Source organism: Cucurbita pepo, chromosome LG05, assembly GCF_002806865.2.
Source record: "Cucurbita pepo subsp. pepo cultivar mu-cu-16 chromosome LG05, ASM280686v2, whole genome shotgun sequence".
Lineage (NCBI taxonomy): Eukaryota > Viridiplantae > Streptophyta > Magnoliopsida > Cucurbitales > Cucurbitaceae > Cucurbita > Cucurbita pepo.
In genome coordinates this window covers 8,245,764-8,256,879 of record NC_036642.1, presented here as the reverse complement: position 1 = coordinate 8,256,879, position 11,116 = coordinate 8,245,764, and the positions used below count along the sequence as shown (strand labels likewise).

Genomic DNA, 11,116 nt, shown 5'->3' with positions numbered 1-11,116 from the left:
CCTCCACCGTTGCATGCCTAGGAGGGCGGTGCATTTTGGGATGCGGAGGAGCTATTATCGCCCAACTCCATAACCTAACGTGGCAATGGGCTCGAACCACAGGGAACTGTAGCATGGGGGGACGTCTAATCCTTTTGCCGCTGCAAGGCTGGCTAATCGTACGCAGCAGGCTCGAAGACCCCCGAGTTCAAATGCTATGAAAAAAATGAGTATCGTGTTTTACATTTCGTTAGCTAGATGTCAATGATTGATCCAGAATAAAGTTAAACATTCAAAACGTAGAAATATTAGCTGTTTTTAACTTGATTAACAAATTGATTCTTTTCACACATTTAAATAACGGTCAGAATATTAGAGCATACAACTCCTGGTACAACTCTCATGCACGTAGACGCACAAAAGTACAGCACACACATGCTAATACACATCTCATACACATAAATGAGTAACAGATTCTGCAAAAATGTCCTATTGTATTTCAAACGACGTTCATGAGTTCGTACTTCTCAAGTTCATTTTATAGTATGCACATATTTTTATTTAGGCTCGATATGCATATGAATTCACACATCTTATGAATACATGATACAATTTATAACTCAAATTATGATTCATCATTTGCTCTACTGCTATCAACTATAATGCCTCAAATTTCTGAGATGGACCGAAGAATAAGACTTCAGTGGCACCAAGAGACATTGACGAGTTTCTAAAAATCATGGGCCATTTGTGATGGCAAAAAAACAACACTTTGATCATCTCGTTCAGTGGTCGTTGGTGATTAATTAACCAAGCATGCAATATATAATTACCACAAAATTTGTTTAATTACCCGTCGGTGACCTTGGTGGCTAATTACCCGACAACACAACATATAATTGCTACAAAATTATTTACATCATAATAAATAATCATCCCATGTATAAAATAACAAGGGCCCCACATGATGATGTTTAGGTTAATATTTTATAGCAAAATTTTATTTATTGAGGAATAAATATGACACAAATTTAATCCAAATTTAATCCATATAAACCTTTTTAATAAATTAAATCATATAAAGACAATGGTGTGACACAAATATAATCCATTATAATATTATACATGACTTGTGAATTTATTTTAATAAACTTTCCACGTATTGCGTGCGATATATTTTTATATTTTAAAACTTTATGGCATATATTATTCAAAATAAATCGTCATTTTCTAGCTGATAATAATTAGTTTAATAAAAAAAATATTTTAAAACAATTTCAAATTTTGAAAATAAAAATAAAAATTTTAAAATGTAATGAGATAATCTCTTACCATTATAAATATTTATAATTATTATATAAGTCGTTGGAACTTAACATTGTCAATGAAAGTTATGGAAAGATCGATAAATAAATAGAGATCAACGAAGAGAACTCTACAAATGTTAATGAGGTTGTCCACAAACCACGATGCACGCTCTTCTCTTACCTTACTTTTTCCCGTAATGTGCATTCCTTCGACGATTAGGGTTTAATGCATGGCCAAATGGTTTACGTGTGTATTTCTTCACGGATTAAGGTTTAATGCATGGCTAGATTCAAATGTGAGGTAGAAGATTCGACATTCCTTATTACTAAATGTTGTCTTTAGGTTAGGCTGGAGCTCAAGAATTGACAATCATCAGTTAGAGACGAGCTATTGAAAGTCGGCGTTGATCCCTATAATGGGTTGACTTTGGTTGATCAGTAGGTACCAAAATTGGTGATTGGACGTTTGACGATTCTAGCTGTAATGAGATGCAACATATGTGTTGCGTTTAATACAATTAAAACTTTTTAAATGGAAAATTTAAATTTTATTATCATATACTACTTTAATTCTTGAAATTATTTCCAATTGTAACTTGATGCATAAGATATTCACTTTATATATATATATATATATATATATATATATATATATATATATATAGAGGTGGTGGTGTTCTAGCGAGGTGAAATGCGAGCCTGCAATGGCGTCTTCATGACGATGGAAACCTCAATCTTCTCCTCAAGATCAACTTCATCCACCGCATCCCATTTGAAGAACCACACTAAATTGGCCACAAAATACTGCAAATGGAGCATCGAAATCCCAACTCCAGGGCAGATTCTTCGCCCTCCCCCAAATGGCAGAAACCTAATCTCCTTCCTCCCTATCAATGCCTCCACTTCCACTTTCTCCGCCTCCTTTGTCAAGAATCTCTCCGGCCGGAACTCCATCGGCTCCTTCCACACCTCCCCGTTCCTTGCCATCTCCGCCGCCACAAAATGCACCGTCGTTTTCTTCGGCACCACGAACTTCCCGTCCAACACTACCTCCTTCATCGCTAAGTGTGGCAGAGACAAATACCCCGGCGGATGCCGCCTCAGAGTCTCCATTATCACCGCCTTCAGGTACGGCATCTTCTTTATGTCCTCCTCTGTTACCTGTTCTTTCGATGATGATCGATCCATCGCTTGATTAATCTCTGTATATACCTTCTCTTGGATTTCTGCATATTTTACGATGTTCGCCATCGCCCATTGCATAACCATAAGTGTCGTATGGACGATTCCGTTGAGAAATTCTGCACATAGGCTGATGATTTCACCTTCTTCCATCTTCCGATTCTCTTCCGGGAGGTGTAGGTTTAGCAATGTGTCGAGATAGGGCAAAACGCGTTCTGTTTCTGTTTCTGATTCTGATTCTAATTCGTTGTTCCTTTGTTCGATTTCGCGTTGTCTTTCGTCCAATCTGGCTTTAATTAAAGGAATTATTGCGGTTTCCATTTTGTTTCGGAGCGATGAGATTTCGTTCCAGAGATTAGGGTACAGGATTTTCCCCAATTTCAATGGATACTGATTCAGTTTGTTTTGCCTACTGGAATGCAACAGAACTTGATGGAGGAGCTCGGCTAAGGCTTTGATTCGCTCCTCTTCGAGCTTCAATCCAAAGCACATGAACACCGATATCTCTACCAAAGTCAGCCGGATATGGTCGACGAGACAAACAGCAGCAGCGCCGCCTTGGGAGTGCGATTTCAGGCGGGAGACGAGCGAGTTTAGGCTCCAGCGGCGGGCATCGGAAAGGAGTCTGAGGTGAGAAGGGTGGAAGGTTTCGGAGATGAGATTACGGCGGAGGAGGCTCCAGTTAGGGCCGTGAAAGGCAGTGAAGATGGTGATGTGGTTACTGTAGAGGATCTTGTTAGTGATGGAGGCAGGGGGACGGTCGGCGATGGCAGCGCCGTGGTGAGCGAGAGCTTGGTGGGCGAGGGAGTGGCCGGCGATGAAGATGACACGACGAGAGCCGAAGTAGAAGGTGAAGATGGGGCCGTAGTGGACATGGAGGTCGTGGATGAGTGCGTAGAACGATGAAGAGTATTTCCGGAGTAGGATGATGTTGCCCAGAAACGGGAGAGGGGTTGGGCCTGGTGGAAGGTTTGGGAAGGAACGGCCATGGCGGATGAGTTTCAAGATGGTGATGATGAAGATGATGGTTACGATGAGAAGTGGAAGCCATGTACTTTCCATTTTGAATTTACAGAAGCAGAAGCGCAGAAGAAGAAGAACTTTGTAGACGAAGAAGACGGTCTACATTCATGCATAAGTCAAGAATGCTTAGCTTGCCTTAAATAGTTAAGTTTTTATGAGTTTATTATTAAAGTTAGTATATATATATATATATATATATATATATATATATTTTCAAGCAATTTTCTTTTTAAAATTATTTAATATTAATTAAATTTTATAAAAGTTGAAATATTAAACATTCTCATTGGGAAGGTTATTATTCTTAATCTTCCTAATAATCAAGTAAGGTACGGGTTGGATTGCAACTTAATAAAAAAAAAATCAACCTGTAAACCGACTTGAGTTTTCAGTTTTTATAAAATTCAACTCAACCTAGAGTGGAAAAAGAATCTACCGGAACTCAATTTTTATGATTCGTGTTAGGTAGTATGGTTGGTCATGAATGTCTCTATTAGTAGGTTTTTTATCTACTTAAAATCTTTAAAATTATCTAATTATTTAAAACTAAAATTATTGTATGTTTAAAACTATAAATTTTCATTTTTTTTTTATATAAAATGGTGAATTAAAAAAATAAATATAAAATTGGGAGTTATATACTTTTTTTTTTTCTTTTCTTAATTTAGGGATTTATTATAAATTAAAATTTATAGATCAAATAAATATCTTAAAATTCACGCAATTTAATTTTAAAAGTTTAAAATTATAAAACCCAATTGAAATAAATTGAAATAATGTCCAAATTATAAAGATTTAGCTGAAAATTTCAATGGAAGAAATTTCGAGTTTTGTAATAAAAAAAAAATATATATATATAATTATCTCTTTAAAAATAAAAATATATAGTATTTCCAATTAATTAAAGGATTATCCGTACCAATTAGATAAATATGTTAATAATAAAATAAATTAAGCATTAAGTTGTATGTCATTTTTTTGGATACGAATGGGATGGATATTCATAATCCATTCCTCTTTTTTGTTTTTAAATTTTAGTGGGGATCAAAAACTAAATGATTGATCACAAATTCAATATAAATAATCTTAATAAAAGTTTTGCTGACTCTTATTAATTTTTTATTAATCTTAAAATAAATATTAATTATTTTGGGACCATAAATAAATTCAATATCCTTATAATAATTAAAAATATAATGTGGTCCTTCAATTATAAAATTGTGATATTTGCGTAGCCAGACGACTTATCTTGTTAAATATTATATTTTCTTTCATTTCTATCTATCTATATATTTCTAGAATGTCTTTATTATTTATAGATAAAAGAAAATAAAAAATTGAAAAAAAATTGTACCTATATAATTTATTTAAAAGAGAAACTAATTAATCTAGTTGATATTGTCTTTTTTGGGTTTTCCCTCAACGCTTTGTTAGGGAAGGTTTCCACACCCTTTTAAATGGTGCTTGGACATCACAATCTACCCCTTTCGGAGCTCAGCATTCTCATTGGCACTCTTTTCTTCCTCCAATTGATGTGGGACCGCCACCAAATTCACCCCCTTCGGAGCCAGCGTCTTTACTGGCACACCGCCTCGTGTCTACTCCCTTCGGGGAAGAGCGAAAAAGCTAGCACATCGTCCAATGTCTGGCTCTGATACCATTTGTAACTCCCCATATCCACCTCTAGCAGATATTGTTCTCTTTGTGCTTTCCCTTTCGGGCTTCCCTCAAGGCTTTAAAACACGTCTGCTAGGGAAAGGTTTCCACACCCTTATAAATGGTGTTTTGTTCTCCTCCCCAATAAACGTGGGACATCACATTACGAATTTTGGAGAAAATAACGAAGAGTTAAATATTTATGGAGGTTTATGAGATTAAGTAGTGCTAGGTTAGTGTCGCGGGAGGTAAAGTTTATATGGATAAGAAAGTCACTTTGGTGTAGTGTAGAAACGATTGATGGTTGTACCAAAATAAATAAAAAGAAACGGTATGCAACGATCTGATTTTCTAGACTAGAATATTGAAGGTCGCTATCACATACATCTAGAATGCATACTACTGCCCTATCTTGACTTCCATGGACATTCCAACATTCATCGTCATCCATACAGAATTATTTTACCTTTATTTTAAAAAAATATTTAGTAAGTCACCTCACTATTGAAGTTAGTAATGGAATCACACATATATAACGATGAGACCTATCCTTTAAAATCGTAACATGAATTTCAACTCTTTCCAGTTCCAGGCAGGGTTGGATGTGTAGTTCTTGCCCACACACGACCCACGCTCGCACGCATGGACCCACCAGGTGGGCTCATATACATACCCCTTGGCCCTGGCTTGGTCGGGCACAATGCGTTAACACGTCGTTGGACGCCACATAAAAGGAAAGACTTGCATGATATCATGGCTCATAAATATCAAAGGTACACGTTCATACTAACATAACATATAGAGAAGTATTTCAATGCACATGACATACATACATGCATGAGGCCCCCATGATTTACATTCATAACTTAACATTAACATCCTTCCATTTCTCTTTTCATCCATGAAATATTACTTATATGCATCATGTATACATGACAATCATCACATAATCCATCACATAGCTTTACATGACAAGACATAACATGACATACATAACATTTCACTTCATTCACGACATGGCGTAATGGATATCACATGCATACATAGCATAACATCATACGTCATTACATAGAACACATAAACATAGCATAAAATAATATGGTGCATGCATGGGCCACGAGGCCGGCACCATCATACATCATTCAATTATCTGACTCTAATAGTAAGATCACTTGATTAAATTAGGTTTGTGTTGCCAATTTATCCTTAAGGAAAGAGTTCGATTTTGTCATTTGAAATCTAAGTCAACCTATATGAGCCCATAACATCAATTTCAAGTTCAAACTTCCCCTAAACTATTTCACTAAATTTTACCACGGTGTTTGTATGTTAGATTTCATGTCAACATTAACATGTGTTCCATGTTTTTACTGTTTAATTTAATTTGATTTATTTATTTTATTTGAGTTATTATACAGAAAATGAGCTGAAATACAATTTGAAAAAAAAAAAAAACAATATTATACGTTAAACGATTCATGATTTTTGAATCGACAACTAATCACATCTTCTTTAGTGTATTTTGGGGCATTTTAGCCCTAGCGGGTGTAAACATGATTTTGGTGAACGGTTATACATCTCATATTAACATGATACGAATAGTAAAGCCCTGACTAACATGAAAGCAAGTAAGAGAAATTTGGAACAAATAAGTGGCCATGGGTAACACGCCATAAACAATCATGATCGGAACATCCGACACACGACCACAAACAACTCACTTTGTACAAGCATAAATCATGACACTAAATCTCTTCTACCACAATACCTCATGAAATATGTTCTAAAAAAATATACAACAAAACTATTCCAAAGTTGTACTAACGACTACGTGAAGCAATCGTATAAGACCAAGTATCACTTACGATTAGTCGATGCACCTCCTAAAACAAATTCAAAGAAAGATTTCTAACTCGAGTGCATAACTATTGGGTTTAAGCCAAGAAGGTCAAAACTTACCCGAAAAGTGCTCTTAAAACCCCAATAGTAACAAGATTCTAAAAAACAATAGATTGACCTATACCCGAAAGAAACTTACAAAATTGACTTCAAATCTTTGTTGAAAAAGGTTACAAAATTTATCGATTTAGATTTTACCGTTTTAACTGTAGATAAATAATTTCGGTTCATTTATTAATATATATATATATATATATATATTTTTTAAAGTATAAGAATATTAAAGAATAGTTTAGGATATTTTTTAAAATTATTAAATTAAATGTTTACTTATTTACAAATTTTATATGAGAAATGATTTAAATTATTGTACTAAAAATAATTTAATTATTAACAAAATTCTTATTTTCTTAAAAAGAGGGGGAACAAAAATGTAAACCCTACACTCCCTGCATTACAGTAGCTCTTACCCAAACCCCGTCTCTGGCTTCTTTCCGGTCGCCGGCACGTCCCGCCGCCGCTTTCTTTTCTTCTCGTTTTATCTCCGTTTCTCTATACTGCAATCTCACTCCGCCGTACCAACAATGCAATGTCTTTCTTGGGAAAAGATTGTATGATTGAATTGAATGATCTGTACATTTTATGAATTTGAAGAACCCGTGTTGATGTGTGATTGAAGTTTTGGATTCGAAGAAATGGTGAACAAATCGCAAGCATTTTCTTGGTCGCGTCTGATTCTCAACCAGGTCGTGCAGCAAAACCCCATCAAAACCCCAATTCATATTTCCCGGAAAATCTCCAGTTTCGCACGCTTCCCGTTTGAGGAAATACCGAAGACTTCGGCGGCGCGTTGTTACTCTACTGCTTCAGCTAGAGTTGTGCAAGATCTTCTTGCTGAGGTGGAGAAGGAGAAGCAGAGAGAAAGGGAGCAGAGGAGAAGGGCTGGTCTTGATACCAAGGATATTGACGATGAAGATAGGGAGGATTATATGGGTGTAGGGCCATTGATAGAGAAGCTCGAGAAGGAAAAGTTAAAGGATACTGGGAACTTGAACGCCTATGAAGAGCCCTCTGATTCTGATAGTGATGAAGAAGACGAGAGGTTCAGTTCTGAATCCCTCAAAAAGAGGTTTGATGAGTTTGAGAGGAAATTCAAGAGGCATGAGGAATTGCTCAAGAACTTCACTGAGACAGGTATGACAATTTGTTTTGGATAATATCTCCATTTCCTACATGGTTTTGATTTTGGGAATGCATGATGGTTCAAGCTTTTGTTTATGTCGTTCTTTGGTACTTGTTGCAATAGCATGTGGGTTCAAATTTTTATAACGTTCATCAGAATGCTGCTAGATTTGAGCAGTTTATTAAGTTATACCATTATTTGATCTTAACATGGGAAGATGACTTCTGTTTCTTAACCAAAAGAGAATTTATTGAACCAGATTTGTAGTTTTTGTAACTTTGTGGGCTTGTGTTAAAATCTTCCTGCATCTGCAACATGTTTTTGACAGACAACATCGAGGATGCTTTCAAATGGATGAGTAAAATCGACAAGTTTGAGCAAAAGCACTTCCGGCTTCGTCCTGAATACCGAGTGATTGGTGAATTAATGAATCGCTTGAAAGTAGCAGAGGGCAAGGAAAAATTCATTCTTCAGCAAAAGTTAAATAGGGCTATGAGATTAGTGGAGTGGAAGGAAGCTTATGACCCAAATAGTCCTGCTAACTATGGAGTCATTCAACATGAACAGGTAGGTCCATCGGTTGATCTCATGGAGCAATCAGGATTTGAAAAAGAGAAGCAAATGATACAAGGGGTTGATGACGATGATGAGGAAGAGTTTGATGACATGAAAGAAAGGGATGATATACTACTGGAGAAGCTTAATGCTATAGATAAGAAGCTTGAAGAGAAGCTAGCAGAGCTGGATCATACCTTTGGAAAGAAAGGAAAGGTTCTAGAAGAAGAAATCCGAGATCTTGCAGAGGAGAGAAATTCTTTAACTGAGAAGAAAAGAAGGCCTCTTTATCGAAAAGTATGTTACTCCATTATCCTGTCTATGCCTTTTACATTGTCGTTTTCTGTCTTTTTAAGCAGTTGATAGTTCTCAGCTAAATTTGTGGATTCATTAGTTGCTAAATTTCTTCTTTATGATTTAATTTCACTGTCGTGCACCAGTATTTGAAGGTCTATGACAAAATAGTTAGAGATTAGGCATGAGTTTCTGTTTGTTTCCCTACATCTTTATGTGGTACGTACTTTTTTGCTTAGTTTAAAGCGAAGCATTTGTGAATGTAATTCTAAACAGAGCTTCTTTGTTTCGGATTTGAAGCCTGAAGCATGCTTTCTGACTATGTTCGATTACCACGTTTTCAAAAATACAAGAAAAAAAGCTCTCATTATTCATGATTAGAGCTTTTGCTCACAGTGTTATAATTGGTTTCAGCAAAAACAGTTTTATAACTGGTTTCAGCAAAAACAGTTTTATAACTGGTTTCATTGAGACATATATGAAGTATCCTTTTGTTGGTGGGAGCGATCAATTATTCTTGAAAGTAATATTGATCTAGATTTTCGGAGATATTTTAACACAGATATCTTTTCTCGTCTCTTATAATATGCATATATATACATTGGTTCATATATGATGAACCAATGTAGGTGAAATTCATATTTTTATTTTTCATTGTCATTTTCTTGAAAAGAGATTTCAATGCGTATTAACTTCTTTTATATTATAGTTTATGAAATGTTTTACATTTTTTTAATAGAAGATATTAACTTCATTTGTTACAAATTTATGTCAGGGCTTTGATGTGAAATTAATTGATGTGAACAGAACTTGTAAAGTTACGAAGGTATGCAACCACCCATCTACACTTGGTATTGAAATAATATGTATTTGATGATTGTAAGCTTTGTATGATCTAGGGTGGACAAGTTATCAAATACACTGCTCTCTTGGCTTGTGGGAACTATCATGGCATTGTTGGTTATGCGAAAGCCAAAGGACCTGCAGTACCGATTGCTTTACAAAAGGCATGTTGTTTGTGCTATTCAGTAGACTCCGTTATACTTACTCATTTAGTTTTACTGAAAATTAAAAAACTGATAAAATGCTTAAAGTTCGAGTCATAGAATAATACAGATAGGAAATTTAATCGTTTAAGGTATATTCTGAGTGTGTTGATTGACTTGCTTTGAAAATATTTAGCTAGGTTTTAATTGAAATCCAATTGTCAATGGATGGAATCACATGGATGGATCTATGTAAATGAGATAGAAATTGAATATGTCACGATGTCAAGTGAGAGACATTGAATTTTATTCATAAATGTTTACTTTACTATTTCACTTAATTGGTAATATTAAGTTTCACAAATTTAGTTATTGTGTAGATTGACCAATGTACTTTAGAGTTCATAGTTTTAACAAAATTTCTTGTATCCTTGCCATTTGACTTGATTATGTTATATTATTTGTTACTGTGAGCTATGATTTGAAGACTGATCCTAATTGCCCTACAATTCTGTTGGTTGTCTTGTCCTATTCAACTATTCAAGACTTGTGAGACTCGTTTTAAAGATGATCTAAATGTTATATTAATTCTGAAATTTATGCTATGTGATGGTGAACTATGTTTTGAGGTTAACTCTTAGTTGCCTTACAGCCTTGTGAATTGTTCTATTCCATTTAAGACTCATCAGTTTTCTTTTTAATAAAAAAAAGTTGATTTGACATGCATGTTGGAATTTAAAGTTCTTGACTGGGTCTTGTTCCTATTTATTGTTACATTTTCATAGTAATAACTAATTACATTTCATCTTACAAGTCGTTGAATATTAGTTATGATGATATTTCTAATGTCATTCAATTTCTCCCTACTGAGCATAGTACTTTCAAGTCCTTTGTTGTGCAAGTTGAATGTTCCTTACCCACCTTCCTTAATTGTGGTCGATTGTCTTAATCTTCTTCTTGATATAGGTTAGGAAGATTGGCTAGTAGAATTGTTTAAGATTAGAAAGATGACACACATGTCACTTGTCTCTAATTTGTAGATGCCCCCCCCC

General features: G+C 35.0%; 2 protein-coding genes across 3 annotated transcripts in view; one reads left to right on the top strand and one right to left on the bottom strand.

The window, feature by feature from the left end:
- Positions 1–1,964: 1,964 nt before the first annotated feature.
- Positions 1,965–3,530, bottom strand: LOC111795110 (cytochrome P450 89A2-like). The gene has a single exon (XM_023677360.1). The coding sequence runs from the start codon at positions 3,528–3,530 to the stop codon at positions 1,965–1,967; it is 1,566 nt and encodes a 521-aa protein (XP_023533128.1).
- Positions 3,531–7,456: 3,926 nt separating this feature from the next.
- The window catches only part of LOC111795451, an 8,077-nt gene continuing 4,417 nt past the window's right edge, over positions 7,457–11,116 (top strand). For both annotated transcript variants that reach the window (XM_023677888.1, XM_023677887.1), the window contains exons 1-4: positions 7,457–8,240; positions 8,558–9,081; positions 9,854–9,904; positions 9,978–10,085. In XM_023677888.1, coding sequence (XP_023533656.1) covers positions 7,742–8,240; positions 8,558–9,081; positions 9,854–9,904; positions 9,978–10,085 — 1,182 coding nt within the window. In that variant the 5' untranslated portion in view covers positions 7,457–7,741. The remainder of the gene's footprint in view (positions 8,241–8,557; positions 9,082–9,853; positions 9,905–9,977; positions 10,086–11,116) is intronic.

Excerpts from the sequence above, each read along its gene's own strand:
- LOC111795110 (XM_023677360.1), bottom strand. The coding sequence starts at position 3,530 with ATGGAAAGTACATGGCTTCCACTTCTCATCGTAACCATCATCTTCATC.